General features: G+C 40.2%; 1 protein-coding gene across 1 annotated transcript in view; it reads right to left on the bottom strand.

Moving 5' to 3' along the window:
- Positions 1–19121, bottom strand: part of LOC311236152 (tuftelin-interacting protein 11-like) — a 74211-nt gene that overhangs the window by 4756 nt on the left and 50334 nt on the right. Inside the window, exons 11-12 of the mRNA XM_084323776.1 lie at positions 14151–14319; positions 7545–7788 (exon numbers count right to left, since the gene is read on the bottom strand). Coding sequence (XP_084179902.1) covers positions 7545–7788; positions 14151–14319 — 413 coding nt within the window. The remainder of the gene's footprint in view (positions 1–7544; positions 7789–14150; positions 14320–19121) is intronic.

Raw genomic sequence — 19121 nt, 5'->3', positions numbered from 1 at the left:
CATTTGTTGAAACAACATTTGTAGGCTCCTGCTATCTTAACGTTAGCAAGCTAAATGTGCATAGCGCGACTAACGTGATTGATTGATTTTATTTATTTTACTTTTATTTTATTTATTTTACTTATTTCCAGCATGGTCCCCGATGTTATGACCAAAGGACATACACAAATAACATATAAAGCTAAAGTCAATACAACAAATCCATATTCTACATATGAATGAATGAATGAATGAATGAACGAATGAATGAAAAGTTTATTTCTTGGACATGTTATTCTTCTTATTTCTTCAAACAACTCACAGTGTCTTGATCCGTCAGACCAAACAATCATAACAACAAATTAAAAAAATCCTTAAAGAAAAAAAACATTAAAAAAAAAGAACAAAGAAAAAACAGGAATTATAAACAAAGGAGCAATGTGTTTGGTTGGCAGACATGTCCAAAAAAAGGAGTAGAGGGAAGCTTAGCTTATTAATCCCTACCCTTACATTTGTATTTGTTCTTCCATTAATATGACTAGAATTTACATAATTTAGTTTATTACAATATAGAATATTATTTTTACTTATATTAAAAGTTTACAATAAAAAACATGATTCACTTGACAGCAGTGAATATAGTACATCACTATATACACAATATAACTTAATTTTGTTTATCCTCACTACTCATTTCTGTATTTTTCTAATGTGTATTTTTTTAACTGCTTTTTAAATTGTGCCACATGTTTACTCAGTTTGATGTAATCGGCTAAATTATTCCACAACTTCACTCCACACACCGATATGCACATGCTTTTCAGCGTGGTGTGTACCATTGGTTGTTTGAGATTCCCTCTCCCTCTTAAATTATATTCACCTTCCCTGTCTCTGAACCATTTTTGAATGTTGCCTGGGATTAGCTTGTATCTGGCTTTGTATACAATGAGGGCAGTTTTGTAATCCACTAGGTCCATAAATTTCAATGCTTGTAGCTCTATAAATAAGTTATTGGTGTGTTCATAATATCCTACATTGTTGATTATTCTTATTGCTTTTTTTTGCATGGTGCATATTGGCTGTAGAGTGCTTTTGTAGGTATTACCCCACACCTCCGCACAGTAGCTCATATATGGTAGGAAGAGTGTACAGTACAGTGTATACAGTGTTTTTTGGTTTAGAATGTGTCTTATCTTGCATAAAACACCAACACTCCGTGCCAATTTAGTCCTGACATATTTGATATGAGGTTTCCAGTTGAGTTTGTGGTCTATTATCACACCCAGAAATGTATTCTCAAATACCCTCTCCAGTTTAATACTATCTACTATTTTTTTTTTTATATTTAATGATAATTTATTAATTTACTATGCCCCCCCACTGGTCGGTTGTAGGGAGGATAGAATCCTTGCATCACGTGTCCCCTCCGGTACACGAGGAGGCAGCCTGTCACATCTTTTCACCTACCAGCGTGGACTCTCAGTGGCGAGGTGTAACGCATGGGAGGCTCACACTACCCCCGCTACTTCCTGTCTCTGCTGTGCAGGCGTCCCCCAACCGACCTGTAGGAGTCGCTGTCCACAACGTCCAAATCCCCACCCATCGACTTCCACCCTCTAACTCTGCCAATTGAGTTAGTATGACGGCTGGCCCAAGCCGAAGGCAATGCTGACACCCGGATTCGAGACCGGAGTCTCTTGCATTGGTCACAAGCGCAATCTCTGCTGCGCCACCCAGCCGCACCCCACTAATAACAGTTAAAATCATTGGTAAACAAACGTAATGCTGAAAATATGTAAGGGATAATGTATAGCTACGAGGTCATAGTCGCAAAATAATTGAACGACACGGAGTTTAGAACACCGAGGCGCCTCGCCGAGGTGTTGTTTAAATGTAGTGAAGGTCAATTATTTTGCGACAATGACCGAGTATAGCTATACATTATCCCGCTTATTACATGGCTAACTTACTAACAATATACCTAATTCATTTTACACCATCGACAAGACGAGATCAAATGCAGACACAGTTCTGTTCTGTCGCTCCGCTGTCATCGCCGGCAGCTTCGCCAGCAGGTGTGTCTGATTGGCTGCACTGATGCAGTGTGTGTCAGTGGGCTTGATTGCTTGATTTTGTGTGCAAAATCAACTCTGCCTCTCTTTGTTAACTACAACAAGCAATGCTGTTTGTTATTTAAGATGAGGTCGGACTCTGCACTGACAGATTTGTGTTCATTGTGCTGCTTTTATAAAGCCTCAAATGACGGCTTACAATATTTCATGAAAGCAAAGTGTTTTGTTTGTCTAAGATTTAAAAAGGTTTAAACTTTACAACACTGACAAAGTTGAACAAAGTGCTGTACAAGTCCCACAACATAAAACAAAATTAAAGATTATTTCTTTTAACTTTGATGTCAAGTAGGGGGCCGCAAAATATCATCCAGCGGGCCGCAATTGGCCCGCGGGCCGCAAGTTTGAGACCCCTGCTCTAGTTGGCTCCTTTATTAACTGCTTTAGACCAAACACTTCACAAAAGTTAACCAGTGATTTCACTAGTCCGTTTTTGCGGGGGGACATAAAATACATTGGAGTTCAAATCTCCCAGGATTAAACATTCTTTCTCCATAAACATGTTGCTCTTATTACAGGCTGTGTCTAGCAATTCATAAAAATTATTTTGCTTAGGGGGTCTGTAACATACACAGACAATAATGGGTTTTGTCATGAGGAGCAGCAGTTCGACCCATACTGTTTCCAAACCCTCCACCTGAAGGTCGGCACGCAGATTGAATGCTAGATCTCCTCTGATATATACACAGCACCCTCCCCCATTTCTATTGTGGTCATTTCGGTATACTTAATATCCTGGTAATTCAATTTCTGAGTCATTAATAGTGCAATCAAGCCATGTCTCGGAAATAGCAATGACGGCAGCTTTCAAACAAAGAGATAGCTGCCTTATTTCATCCACTTTTGGTAACAGACTCCTAGTGTTAATATGAATAAAGTGTAGCCCTCGTTTATTAAATAAAGATAAATAAGTGTCTTCATCCCAAGAACCTAACACAGATTAATTTCCATTAAAAGTTGCCTCATCATTCGTTGTTATACTATCATCAATTAGTCCTATATTTGGCACTGCATGTAGGCAACAAATATTACAGACAAGAGGAACATTAACACATTCTGCGCCAATACCGTTGTACGACGTGTTTCAAGTTCATGCGAATTCTGCTAAACCACGGCGTACAACGCTATTGAGATCATATTTCATTTTTTCACCATGTTATTCATAATTCCCTCACGGAGCCTCGTCTGATGCAGTGGGAGCATGCACAACTCTGCAACGCGTCAATACTGCACCCTGGTGGATGATCGGCGAGTTGCCAAACCGGAAATAGACGAGTCAATCTCGGTGCGTCTTGGAAATGCGTCCGGCACTCGCATATTGTCGTGGGACTCAAGACACACACCATGTATATGGATCGCTGCCATAACTCAATAATCAACATGATTTGGGCTGTTATTATTATTATACAAACCGGAAATGGATCAACTTGATCGCTGTCAAATAAGTGGGATCTTTTTGCTCCAGTCTCACCGGCCAACAGTAAGAGGACACTGACGTCATTTTCAGCACTTTGTTTATTATTATCCATGCAAACTGCTCCGATCAATATATCACCCATACTACATAAAGCATTTACCGACGATCACAGAATTATAAACGACCCCCCCCCCCCCCCCCCCGTTCACCCGTGCATGATCAGTCATAACGTTTAGGATCATGTACAGTTGAACATTTTAATATAGCGTGTATTGCCAACAAACGGCATTTGATAATCTATATATGCGTTTACGCCTATATCTCACGTTCTAGGAATTACTGCAGAAAACGATAAAAACATATTTATATTCTAGACGGTATTTTCGTATGAACCTATGAATGAAAAAGTTAAACGTTTCCACATCCTGAACGATAGATAATCGATGTTGAATGGGCCATAGTAATGTCAATTTAGCAATACAATTTAAAAAGTTATAGCCCTGCAAAGAAGGTAAACATCTCCATAGGCTTAGACTGGTGGCAGTGATCAAACATTGATAGATATAAGCGTGGCAGGGAATGTGTTAAGTTGTAGTTTGACGGCCTTATTATAAGTACTGTCCGACACATTTCCGCATTTAGTGTGGACGAATTGATCACAAATGTCACAAGCAACTTCTTTTGCATTAGATCTAAGCGGTTTACTCATCCCCCCCCGACACTCAACTAACCGCCTCGGACAGTCCTTCATACCAGCGGCCATCAGGCTCCACAACAGTGGGCAGCGACTAGCAGCCTCCAGGCCCCACAACAGGGGGCAGCGACAGCGACTGCTACCAGACATTGACCTGGGACTTATAGGAACCCAAGGGGGACAAAGTAGACTACCCTGGTACTTTGATTAATGTATACTCAGTAGATAGTAAATTATTATAACACTACCTCTTGCATACTGCACCTCATGTGACACTGTGAATAATGTGAATATTCCTCAGCTAGTCAGATAGTAAATTATATTGACCATATTGATCAAATTGTTTACACTGCCTGTGTTGTCTTTTACTACCTGTATACTGTGTTGTTTTACTACCTGTACCCCTCCCCCCTCCCCCCCATGCTGCTATGATGCCTGAATTTCCCCAAGGGGATCAATAAAGGAATATCTTATCTTATCTTATCTTTACTGCAGTTAGGGCAGGGGTCGGCAACCTGCGGCTCCGGAGCCGCATGGGCTCTTTAGCCAATCAGGTGTGGCTCCCTGGCCCAATTTTTTTTTCTCTCATTTTGGAGATCGATGTCATACTGTGACACTGAAATGAAAAAATATTTCATCAACTAAAATATTTAGTCAACAAACATATTTCATCAACCAAACTATAGCCTACAGTACATCACACCCCGCGCCTTTCCCTGCCTTCTGCAAGTGGCTAATCTTGAGTTTCCGACCCCCCAGTAAACTAACCATGGATAAATCCAAAAAAAGGAAAGTCTGAGGAAAATAGAGGGTTTAATTCAGCGTGGACAGATTAATTTGCTTTCACGACTAATGATGCAGGCTTACAGTACCTGTATGCCTGATATGTGGTGAGAAATTTGCGAACAATGAAAAATTTACTTTTTATTTTAGATATTTTCCACAAATAAGGGAAGGACTCAAATAGAGCTGCATAGTTCAGGGTTTTATTTCAAAGTAGGTCTACATATGCCAGTGTTTTTCTCCTTTTCTGTGTTTTATTTCAAAGTAGGTCTACACATGGTAGTCTTTTTTCAAAGTGGACTACTTTTTATTTTATAAATGTTCCACAAATAAGGAAAGGACTCAAATATACCTGAATAGTTCAGGGTTTTATTTCAAAGTCGGTATCATCCAATTCAACCCTCCCCTGTCACGAACGCTGTTTCTTGCCTCCCACAAGCCGGCTGCAATGTGGACTAAGTCATACATAGCACAAGTCCCCTCCGGTACTTGAGGTAACAGCAGTCGCATCTTTTCACCTGCGCAGCTCGGTCTCTCAGTGTCGAGGAGTAACGCGTGGGAGGCTCACGCTGCCCCCGACACTTCCTGATTTTACTGCGCAGGCGCACCAACCGACTTGTAGGAGTCGCTTGTTCACAACGTTCGATCCCCACCCTTCAGTTTTCCCTCCCCGTAATACGGCCAATGTGTATTACTGCGGACGACCAGCCAAACTGAAAAACAATGTGGAGAGCTGGATTCGAACACGCGAATCCTAGCGTCTCCACACTGGTGGCGAGTGACTTGTCCACTACACCACCTAGCCGCCCTTGTTTTGTCTCCTCTTCTGTGTTTTATTTAAAAATAGGTCTACACAGCCAGTATTTTTTCTCCTTTTCATAAGAGTTTGAGGTTTTCCTTTGTTATAACAGGTAAAAACAGCAATAAAAAGTCAACATTTTTCTTTTTGTTGCTTTATAATTCCATTAATGCAACAAGATGCGGTACATCTTGTGTGATGTACCGCAAATTTTATTTATATTTGCAAATGTTATTGCTGTCATCTTGGCCATGTCTCCCTTGCAAAAGAGATCTTGTATCTCAATGGGACTTCCTGGTTAAATAAAGGTTAAAAAAAAAAAAAAAATGAATGCAACAAACTGTGTGCTATAAGTATAAAGTATAATAAATCGCAAATTACTTTGGGTATGCAATTATCAGGCGTTTTATGCTAAATGTGGGGTATGCTTGGGGATATATAAAACGTTATACACTGTTATCTTCATTTTAACACTTTGTATGCCACTCACAGCGTTTCTCGGGTTTACGCCCCTCGTATTTTTTTTTTATTAACGATCTGAAATCATATTGCATCACGCGAGCCTACCGTTGGAGATCCAGGGACCGCCGCCGCTCAGATCTGAAAAAAGCGCCCCCCATCGTCTCCCAGGTGGTAAATCACCCTTTTGGAATGGACTCAATGAAAGTGGGAGAACGGATTTCTGACTCCACATTTTACTTTTCACTGATGCAGCCGAGGTTACCAGAGTTCATCCTGGAGCCTCTGAGCCGCGCGGATCATGAGTCCTACTGTATACACGTTAGATCTATACACTTATCGATTTTTTCTAATGGTGATCAGGAATTGGAATATACCATTTGGATACCATCTGATGTCAGGTAAGGAATCTATGTTATCAGTGTTAGGATAATCAGACTCGTTTTCACAGAGATATAAGCTTTTTTGTGATATGTGCTCTAGCTGTTTTCACTGTAAAAGCCATGAGGAAATGAGAGCAGCTATTATCAGTGCGCGGCTCGAACGTGCGTGCGTGCACGTATACTATTGATCATCTAGCGTTTATTTGAAAACGATTCATAAATAGGCCGACAAATATCAACGTTCTGGAATATTCCAGTAAAAGGCGATTATCATAGAATGTGTTGTTTTTCACCTGAAAACGGGTGCTTTTCAAAATGCTATCAAACGGAAATTAAGCGATAAAAAACCAATCTGCCTTGACAACATTGACTGGAAAATGATTCTTTGATAAGCGACGGGCAGATTAGACACATAGCCATAATTTAAAACATAGATTAGGCGATATAAACGTTAACATTGGCGCCGATGGTGGCATTCAAGGGACTAAATGGGAATTAACCTCCGGCGCTCAAAGTGTTAAGGGTAAATAGGTTGTGCGGCTCCCTGAGCATTTTATTTTGTGGGAGGGGGGAAAAGTGGCTCTTTTGATAGTAAAGGTTGCTGACCCCTGAGTTAGGGCATAGCATTGATTCATTTCCTGATAATGTATGACGTGACCCCTCCTCACCTCGACTGTGTTGTGTCTGTGTGTTCGTGTGTGACTTTCAAATGATTGTAAACACAACATAGTACTGTGATATTCTGATATACATCACATTCGGACATAAATAAATATAAATATTTATTTAATAATAAATAAATAAAATAAAAAATGGGGAACATTTTTAAAAAGCAAACAGATGAATTAAGATTCCAGTGCCAACGTAACAAACAAATCGTAAACATGAATGCACCGCGTACCTAGTTTAGGGGTGATGTTCTTCAACATGAAGGCCTCCCAGGCTCCCGGGGAGAATACCTCTTTCCACGGCTGCAGGATGAGACGGGCCGAGTTGTCGCTGGGGTGCCAGCGCTGCAGGGCGTTGGCTAGTTTACTGCGGATGGGCGGGTACAGAGGCTCCAGGCGGGACTGGAGCAGAGGGAGCCACGGGTGCAGCCAGGAATGGATGGGCACCGTGTCAGTCAAGGGGTTCCAGCTGTCCACCTGTTGAGGACAGAGTTTAGAACCATCAGAGGGGATACGTGGTTTCCAGGTTACATGCGTGGTTTCCAGGTGACATGCGTGGTTTCCAGGGTACATGCGTGGTTTCCAGGTTACATGCGCGGAGGCTTGAAAAAGACAGCAGATTATTTACTGGAAACACAAAAGGTTGAATCTTTTGTGCGATATGTCATACTAGAAGTCGACCGATATGGGTTTTTCAATGGCCGATATTTAGAGAGCAGGGCGGCTGACATATAATGCAGATTGTGATTTCTTTTTTGGTATCATTAAAGCAGTGTTTCTCAACTGGTGGGTCGCGACCCAAAAGTGGGTCGCGGGGCCATTTTGAGTGGGGAAAAAAAATGTGAAAAAAAAATATATATATATATTTTTTTTGCACTACCTATCTTTGTGAAAGTGGCTTCTCAGCTCTGGTCCAGCTGAAGCCAAAGCAGAGGAACAGATTGGATATTGAGTAGTGATGCACCGATGTGAAAATTGTGGCCGATACCGATAACCGATATTAATATTGCTGTTCTGGCCGATACCGATATTTACCGATGTCGATATCTCTCTATAGAAAACACTTTTTTATGATAATCAAATAAAGAGCTATTTTCCAAAACGCTTAATTTTTTTTACTTTTGTAACTTATTTTCAGAAATGACTGATATTTTGAAACTATTTAAGGCCAAAACATGTAAAAAAATATATATATATTAAAAAAACAAAAACAAAAAAAAAAACATTTTTTTCTTCTTTTTTTTAATATCGGTCCTATCTTGATATCGGACCGATACCGATGTGTAAAAAAACTGCCATATCGGCCGATATTATATCGGCGGCCGATATATCGTGCATCACTAATATTGAGCATGACCTCAGAATTGCTTTGTCTACCATCACCCCAGGCTTTGAGACTCAGGAGAAAACAACATCCCCAGTTATCCCATTAGTTCCCTGGGATGTTAAGCTAAGAAGTCTGCTAAGAAGGATATATTATTTATTATTATTATTTTATTTCATTGTGTTTTTAGCCCTAGTTGCACTTTTGTTGCAACCCCAGTTATCCCATTAGTTCCCCCAAACTTAGGTCTGTTATGGTCAGTGGTGCAGTCGTAATATGGGAACTGCCCAGACGCCACGTGCACGCGCGCGCACGCGCATACATGTTCCCTCGCTTGCGCACAGAACAGATGATTATTATGCATAACAATGTTTTAAATGTAATTGTAGTTACAATTTCTTTAATTGAATTAACTTAAACTAGAAAAGTAAATACAAACTAAATTAACAATGTAACTTAGTTTACAGAAGGACAGTTTCCTTCAGACTGAAGCACAACTTAATGTCTCATCCTTCCAGTCGGGACCACAGATCAAGCAAACCCCCACCAATTGGTACAGGGCTTGTATTTTGGTTTGGCTCTTCTCGTTGTTATGCTATCGGTATCCTATAATTATGCAAAGTCTAGGTGATAAGTGCCGGCCGGGTACTTGGCGCACGGCGCGACGAGTCCAGTGACAATTGTGAACGCATTTTTGTGTGTTCGCGTGCACATCTGCTCAGCGAACTACTAGGACGGCGTCTTACCCCGTCCTACCACCACTGCACCACTGGTTATGGTAAGCTAAGACGTCTGCTAAGAAGCATAATTATTTATTATTATTATTATTTTATTTCATTGGGTTTTTAGCCCTAGTTGCACTTTTGTTGCAACCCCAGTTATTCCATTAGTTCCCCCAAACTTAGGTATGTTATGTTAAGCTAAGAAATCTGCTAAGAAGCATAATATTATTTATTATAATTGTATTTCATTGGGTTTTTAGCCCTAGTTGCACTTTTGTTGCACTTTTTTGTGTTTATTTCATGTTTTTAACAGTGCATGAAAGATTGCGTATTACTGCAAAAAACATTTTTGAAATAAATAATAGTGGTTCAAAGATTTGGGTCGCGACTTAACACATTAACTGCCACGGAGTTTGCCCGTCTCATACCACTCTCTGCCACCACTCTAAGCCTATGGAGATGTTCACCTTCTTTGCAGGGCTATAACTTTTTAAATTGTATTGCTAAATTGACATTACTATGGCCCATTCAACATCGATTATCTATTGTTCAGGATGTAGGAACGTTATACTTTTTCATTCATAGATTCATACGAAAATACCGTCTAGAATATAAATATGTTTTTATCATTTTCTGCAGTAATTCCTAGAACGTGAGTTATAGGCATAAACGCATATATAGATTATCAACTGCCGTTTGTTGCCGATACACACTATATTAAAAATTTCAACTGTACATGATCCTAAACGTTATGACTCATCATGCGCGGATGAACGGGGGGGGGGGGGTCGTTTATAATTCCGTGATCGTCAGTAAATGCTTTATGTAGTATGGGTGATATATTGATCAGAGCAGTTTGCATTAATAATAATAAACAATCACGCTGAAAATGACGTCAGCGTCCTCTTACCGTTCGCAGATGAGACTGGAGGAAAAAGATCCCACTTATTTGACGTGGATCGACTAGATCCATTTCCGGTTTGTATAATAATAATAAACGCCCAAATCATATAGATCAGGGGTAGGCAACCCTAGGCACGCGTGCCTGCATAGGCACGTGGGGGCATTTGCATAGGCACAGGGGGCAGCATTAAAAAAATAAAAATAAATATATATATATATATTTTTTTTTTGCTTTGAAATATTATAGTGAAATATTTTGCACTGTTGTCGCATTTATCTTGTTGAACTCCTCCCACAGGTTCTTTTTACTACCACATATTTAATTGAGACCCTTTATTTGTTTATCAATTTAGCTGGAAATACATTGCTACTAGGGATGCTCGATATTGGCTTTTTTACCGATACCGATATTCCGATATTGTCCAACTCTTAATTTCCGATACCGATATCAACCGATACCGATATATGCAGGGTTTCCCCCCCCCCCCCAAAAAACTGAATAATTTCAGGTAACTAATAATTTCACTGGATATATATATAACAAATATTGTTATTGTTTTTTTCTTTTTTTAAACCGATACCGATATTTTCCGATATCACATTTTACTGCCGATATCGGCCAATAATATCGGTCGGCCGATAATATCGGACATCCCTAATTGCTACATCATTCAGTAACATTTGCAGAGCCTTATAACAAAAACATTATTACGGTCACCATTGTGACCAGTGGGATTAATCAACAAATTGTATTATTTATTTTTCTATTTCATTGAACATTGCACATGTTAACTTTTTTTTTATTCAAAATGTGAGTATTACCAAGTCAACTTGTGTTCTTAAAACAATGACAAACATAGTTTTATTAGGTTGAAATAATGTGGTTGTGTACTTATTTTTCTGTTAACTTATTATGGATTGAAAACTGAAAACCTTAATGCACAGTAACTGAACTCAATATTTTTAAGTTCTGGTAACTTATTATTATATTTCTTTTTACAGTGTAGTCTTGCGATCAATCAAAACGTATTTACACGATATACCTCACATTCACCCTCCATTCACATCCTGGTGTTCTCCATTAGGCCTGTAGGTGGAGCTATGACAGCACACGTACATTTTGATGTGTCCAAAAATGAATGGGCAAATGTGAGTGAAATGGTCGCACTGTATGCAGCTGTTTGTCTGCATTGCATTCCCACCCCCCAACTCAGATTTAGGGTTGATACAACCATCATAATAATATTGTTAATAATAACAATAACAATAATGATGTAATAATGTAAAAATTATCATTAAAAATACCTGATTATGAGAAAAAGAAATTACGATGCATGGAATATTGTTGAGGCACACTAGTTACAACTATATTTCAAACAGGCACTCCATGTCAAAAAGGTTGCTGACCCCTGATATAGATTATTGAGTTATGGCAGCGATCCATATACACGGATGTGTGTCTAGAGTCCCGCAACAATATGTGAGTGCCGGACGCATTTCCCAAATGCACGGAGATCACCAGAGATCCATTTCCGGTAGTAACTCGCCCGATCATCCACCAGGCAGCAGTATTGAAGCATTGCAGAGTTGTGCAGGCTCCCACTGTATCAGCCGAGGCTGGGTGAGGGAATCATGAATACCATGGATAAAAAATGAAATATGATCTCAATAACGTTGTACGCCGTGGAATGGCAGAATTAGCATGACCTTGAAACACGTTGTAGGACGTTATTGGCGCCCAATGTGTTAATGACTAAGGAAAATGTTGGGTCCCGAGGCTAGACCAGTTGAGAACCACTGATTTAAAGTATAATAATTGTACAGAAAATATATTTTTAGAGCTCTCACTGTGTCTAATTCTATGTCTACCCATGGGCTGGTCCCGCAGGTGTCAACTGAACGGAACTTTAGGAAGCATACTATTCTAGATGTTTTGATGTCTGTTGGCGCTGGTGGGATCGACACAAGTGAGAACACGATCATATCTGTTGATCAGCCATGTGGGTGCAGATATCGGCCGATGCGGATCACTTCAAAATGCCAGATATTGTTTCCACTAATCAGCCGACCAACGAACCGGTCTACCTCTTATCAAATACGAATAAGATCCTATAGTATGATAATGGTGCAAACTCAAAATGTATGTACCGGTACTGTTATTATTCATTTATATATATATATATTAATTAAAAAAGATTTTTTTACATTTATTTGTCTTTCTGGATCGCTGTATGTTTTTCTATCGTCTTATCTTGTTTTTTGTTGTCTATCTGTGTTTCACTGGAGATAAATGATATGTCCAGGTTGTGCTGAAGGAAATCCAATAAAATACTAATTATGAAAGAAAAACCAAGGTTAAATCTTTCTCCACCAGAAAACTTGAGATGTTATTAAACACACGTCATTGTCTCTCATCCTCCAGATCAGGGGTAGGCAACCCTAGGCACGCGTGCCTGCATAGGCACGTGGGGGCATTTGCATAGGCACAGGGGGCAGCATTAATAAAATAAAAATAAATATATATATATTTTTTTTTTTTGCTTTGAAATATTATAGTGAAATATTTTGCACTGTTGTCGCATTTATCTTGTTGAACTCCTCCCACAGGTTCTTTTTACTACCACATATTTAATTGAGACCCTTTATTTGTTTATCAATTTAGCTGGAAATACATTGCTACTAGGGATGGTCGATATTGGCTTTTTTACCGATACCGATATTCCGATATTGTCCAACTCTTAATTTCCGATACCGATATCAACCGATATCAACCGATACCGATATATGCAGGGTTCCCCCCCCCCCCAAAAAACTGAATAATTTCAGGTAACTAATAATTTCACTGGATATATATATAACAAATATTGTTATTGTTTTTTTCTTTTTTTAAACCGATACCGATATTTTCCGATATCACATTTTACTGCCGATATCGGCCGATAATATCGGTCGGCCGATAATATCGGACATCCCTAATTGCTACATCATTCAGTAACATTTGCAGAGCCTTATAACAAAAACATTATTACGGTCACCATTGTGACCAGTGGGATTAATCAACAAATTGTATTATTTATTTTTCTATTTCATTGAACATTGCACATGTTAACTTTTTTTTAATTCAAAATGTGAGTATTACCAAGTCAACTTGTGTTCTTAAAACAATGACAAACATAGTTTTATTAGGTTGAAATAATGTGGTTGTGTACTTATTTTTCTGTTAACTTATTATGGATTGAAAACTGAAAACCTTAATGCACAGTAACTGAACTCAATATTTTTTAAGTTCTGGTAACTTATTATTATATTTCTTTTTACAGTGTAGTCTTGCGATCAATCAAAACGTATTTACACGATATACCTCACATTCACCCTCCATTCACATCCTGGTGTTCTCCATTAGGCCTGTAGGTGGAGCTATGACAGCACACGTACATTTTGATGTGTCCAAAAATGAATGGGCAAATGTGAGTGAAATGGTCGCACTGTATGCAGCTGTTTGTCTGCATTGCATTCCCACCCCCCAACTCAGATTTAGGGTTGATACAACCATCATAATAATATTGTTAATAATAACAATAACAATAATGATGTAATAATGTAAAAATTATCATTAAAAATACCTGATTATGAGAAAAAGAAATTACGATGCATGGAATATTGTTGAGGCACACTAGTTACAACTATATTTCAAACAGGCACTCCATGTCAAAAAGGTTGCTGACCCCTGCTCCAGATGAACTCTGGATGTATATGAGTGGAGTTAGTTGTGTGTGCGTGTGTGTGTGTGTGTGCGTGTGAGTGTGTGTGTAAGCGTGAGTGTGTGAGAGTGTGAGCGTGAGAGTGTGTGAGCGGGTGTGTGAGTGTGAGTGTGTGAGCGTGAGTCGTGCCTCTCGTTGCAGTCGGGGGAAGACGAGCTGCTCCAGCAGGTGGTCCAGGAGCCACAGAGGGAGCAGCGACGCCCACAGCTCCACACAGTCCACCATGGGCCCCACCATGCGAGGTTGCCAGGTCGTCACACACAACCTCATCACTGGGACCCACACCTCCCACAGCAGCCTGGACATAAACATAAACACACACAGTCCACCTCAGGCCACCACGCAGAACCACTGGTGCGATATCTGAGATGTCTGTGTAAGTAAGTGTGTGTGTGTGTGTGTGGTACCAAGGTTTTAAAGTGCCAACTGCTCAAGGATGCTATTACACAGCTTGGGTACAAATGTAAATAGCTGGTGTTTATATTTGGAAGCCTAGGTAATGGCCACATATTAGTTGTGAGAAGCTGCAGATGGCAGGAATGTTTAAGCCAAAAGCTGAGGCACTGTTCAAATTCTGCGCTATATCTGTGATAATTGGCAGTCACCACATTTGCATTTAGTAATTTAGCTGACGCTTTTATCCAAAGCAACTTACAAGTTCTGTACGACAAGCCATCAGGAAGGGCACAACTCTGTGCAAATCAGCTGAGTAACAATGTTCATCAAAGTGTTGAGTGCTACAGTGTAGGTTAGTATATTAGGACAAGTGCATGACAGTAAGATTAGTTAGGGTTAGATATTTTTTTCTTTTCTTTTTTTCACTTCAGATAATGGTTGAAGAAGTGCATCTTTAGACAACAGCGAAAAGATTGGACGGGTTTCGGCTGTCCTAACTGTGGTGAGCAGTTAGTTCCACCATTGTGGGGCAAGGACTGAGAAAAGGCGGCTTCTCCTTGATGACCCTCCCGGAGCTCGGATAGGAGCGTGTCTGAGACGGCCAGAAGATGCAGAGCGTATAGTCTAGTACAGGGGTGGGCAATTATTTTTCCCAGGGGGCCGAATGAGCAACTGAAAATATGTTATGTATATAGTATAGTATGTATATACTATTGAAACAAGGATTTTCTTAGCTTTCTAAAGACATCACATCATCTTTTTTTTTTATCCACTTTTTCTCCCATTTTCTATATTTTCTCCCATCCCAATTTCGTATCATCCAATTCAACCCTCCCCTGTCACGAACGCTGTTTCTTGCCTCCCACAAGCCGGCTGCAAAGTGGACTAAGTCATACATAGCACAAGTCCCCTCCGGTACTTGAGGTAACAGCAGTCGCATCTTTTCACCTGCGCAGCTCGATCTCTCAGTGGCGAGGAGTAACGCGTGGGAGGCTCACGCTGCCCCCGACACTTCCTGATTCTACTGCGCAGGCGCACCAACCGACCTGTAGGAGTCGCTGTCCACAACGCCCGATCCCCACCCATCAGTTTCCCACCCCCTAATACGGCCAATGTGTATTAGTATGAACGACCAGCTAAACTGAAAGCAATGTGGAGCGCTGGGCTCGAACAGGCGAGCCCAGCGTCTCCGCATTCGTGGCGAGCGCCTTGCCCACTACGCCACGTAGCCGCCCACAGACATCACATCATCTTATAGCAAAAATAAACAAGACATGTCACTGAACTGTGAACATGTGTCCCACAACTGTGAAAGTGTCCCAGTTTTGTAGCCTTTTTTACTTTACATGCCTATATTAAACATTTAATGTTTTCAGAACTGTGCAAAAAAAAGAAAAATAATATCAAGTGTCCCATTTCACTTGTTATATTTCCACATTTTAGTGTTCTTCAATTTTTTTTTTTTTCATTCAGTGTGAGAAATCCAGTCTCTGTTGAGCTTTAACAAGTCCATCAAAGTCAGGTTGCATGTCTGAGGTGGAGATGCGAAGCACAGCTGCCAGATGTTCATCAGTGAGAGAGGATCTGTACCTGGACTTGGTAAACGTCATGACTGAGAATGTCTGTTCACATATGTAGGTGGATCCAAAGAGAACCAACATCTTCTGAGCATGTCTAAGCGTATATTGTGCGTGTGAACGTTGACATGAAAAGAAAAAAGTAAATATATATATATTTTTTTATTATCATCATGTAATCTTTTGCGGGCCGGTGTTGAAATATGACATGAATATCATGTACATTTATAGCAGAGACATTCTCCCATTATTACACTATGCAAAGCCTAGTTTGTTCCCTTAGATTCTCTCTCTCTGGCCCAGCCAGATGACCATCAGTGACCATAAAAACTCACACACACGCTGTAATATCCTCATCTTCCCCCAAGACACAAAGACACATTTAAACAGCTCTGGAACATATAGCCTTAACTCAACTAATTTGACACGAAATGCCACAAGTGACTAAATTATGACTTGACTAGGATTATCCCGCGATTAGAAGACGGGGCCAGGTAGAGTTTAAGTACCAACGATAAGACACATACACATATAAATCTCCCTCCGACTCTCTCCCTCCCTTTCAGACCAGAACCCCCACTTTAACTCTGACACACACACACACACCAGCACGCACACACACACCAACACACACACACACCAGCACGCACACACACCAACACACACACACCAACACACACACACACCAATTATATGATGTGCCATGGAGAGAGAAGATAAGGAAACGGAGGGAGAGGAGGACTTCACTTTTTCATTTTTGGAGCACACGTCTTGGCCGGCCGGTCAAATCACTCTGTGTTCGAGAACTAGTACTTTGTTTATTTCACCTATTATACCTTATTCACTTTTATACCTTGTTCATTCATCTTTTATATAATAAACTAACTCAAAAGTGTTTCATTCTTTACTTCTTTTTTAAATCTTATTACCGATCGGGTTTCAAAGTTTGCAAACTCGACACCGGTCAGAACCATACAATACAAGCCGTACAATGCCCATGTCTGATATAGAGGTTGGTCATGCTGACATGGTAGAGGAGGATCACCAGTATGTGGAGAGGTTGGTCATGCTGACATGGTAGAGGAGGATCATCAGTATGTGGAGAGGTTTGGTCATGCTGGTAAAGGAGGATCATCAGTATATAGATGTTGGTCATGCTGACATGGTAGAGTAGGATCATCAGTATATAGAGGTTGGTCATGCTGACATGGTAGAGGAGGATCATCAGTATAGAGCAGGGGTGGGCAATTATTTTTCCCGGGGGGCCGAATGAGCAACTGAAAATTTGTTGGAGGGCCGGGCCAAAATTCCAAACTCAATTATGCATAATATACATTTTATTTCTATATAAAAAGCAGTAAATGGCATTGTTTTGACCCCTGGTAAGAGTGTATGTTATTATTTGGCAATTAAAAGGTGAGGTTAGCTTTCAAAAATATCATTTATTCAAATAGAATTTATTTCCAAAATGATAAACAAAATGTGAAACATTAATAACAAAGGGCATGTATGAAAAAGTGCTATACAAAGTTATTATTTTGAGTTTCATATACTATTGAAACAAGGATTTTCTTAGCTTTCTAAAGACATCACATCATCTTATAGCCAAAATAAACAAGACATGTCACTGAACTGTGTAAAGAAAAGTGTCCCAGTAGCCTTTTTTACTTTACATGCGAAGCACAGCTGCCAGATGTTCATCAGTGAGAGAGGATCTGTACCTGGACTTGGTAAACGTCATGACTGAGAATGTCTGTTCACATATAGGTGGATCCAAAGAGAACCAACATCTTCTGAGCATGTCTTCTCATGTTTGGAAAGTTCTCCTCCTTGAGAGCAGAGTAGAACTCTAGCAGTGATGCTGACTTAAAGTGCTCTTTCAGTAGTGAATCAGACTGCAGGTCAATGAGTTCAAGCTGAACATCAGTGGGTGCACTATCAACACTGCAGGTAAAGGGAGAGGAAACCAGCTGCATTTCATCCTCAACCTTTTTGAAATCTTGAAAACGCCTTGAAAATTCATCATGCAGTGCTCCCAACATGGATGAGTACCTGTGCCGGTGATCAGCTGATGGTTTGACTTCTTTCAGGGTTTTCATGTGTTTGAGATTGTTGCTGCCTAGTTGCCTTGAAATTAATTGCAACTTTGTCATGAAGGTTTTCACATGGCTATGCATTTCATGAGCAAAAATGCCCTTGCCCTGCAGTTGCCCTGTGAATCGATACCGGTACCCAACGGTACCCGTTTTCTGTACTTTAGTCTCCAAAAATTGTATCTACCTACCTGTAGGCGCCGTAATGGAGGTCTCTTTATTATGATTCAGTATTCTAGTTGTGTTGTATTATTAGTTGTACTGTCACTTTAGGTGGTGGGCGTGCTCACAGGGGTGTGGCGCTAATGGGAGTGTTTTATGGAATTTCATTCGCCTTTTCACGTCTGACAGTTCTCGTGTTTGACAGTTCACAGAGGTTGACAGTTCACGGAGAGAGGGGGTGAGAGTTAGGAGAGCATATTTTCTTTTGACCGCAATAACGCAAAGTGCAAATCGTATTTTGTTTGTCTCATGATGAAGCGAAAGAATAAATGCCTTAAAAGTATTTCCTGGACGTGGAACGGAGTTATTTCACGTTGCGCGTCAATTGTTTGAACTCCTCCGCTCAGCCCCTCGGCACTACCTGTCTATGACAGTCTACTGCCGCAACACTACCTCAGTTGTGAAAAAAAGAAATCCAAACTTCAAATAACCACACTTTCGACCGTTTTCGGCTTCCCCCGACTGCTTTGTTGTTGAATCAAGTCAAATCCTAGGTAAGCGTATATGAACGTTGACATGAAAAAAATAAAGTAAAAAAAAATAAATAAAAAAATATACCCAGGTCTGGTATAGAGGTTGGTCATGCTGGTAGAGGAGGATCATCAGTATATGGAGAGGTTGGTCATGCTGACATGCAGAGGAGGGTCACCAGTATGTGAGATGTTGGTCATGCTGGTAGAGGAGGATCATCAGTATGTGGAGAGGTTGGTCATGCTGACATGGTAGGAGGATCATCAGTATATAGAGAGGTTGGTCATGCTGAGGAGGATCATCAGTATATATATATAACAAAAAATAACATGGATGAGGAG

The sequence above is a fragment of the Notolepis coatsorum genome, assembly GCF_963971535.1.
Source record: "Notolepis coatsorum genome assembly, chromosome: 10".
Taxonomy (NCBI): Eukaryota; Metazoa; Chordata; class Actinopteri; order Aulopiformes; family Paralepididae; genus Notolepis; species Notolepis coatsorum.
The sequence above is the reverse complement of the archived record's forward strand: the minus strand, read 5'-3'. Positions and strand labels throughout refer to the sequence as shown.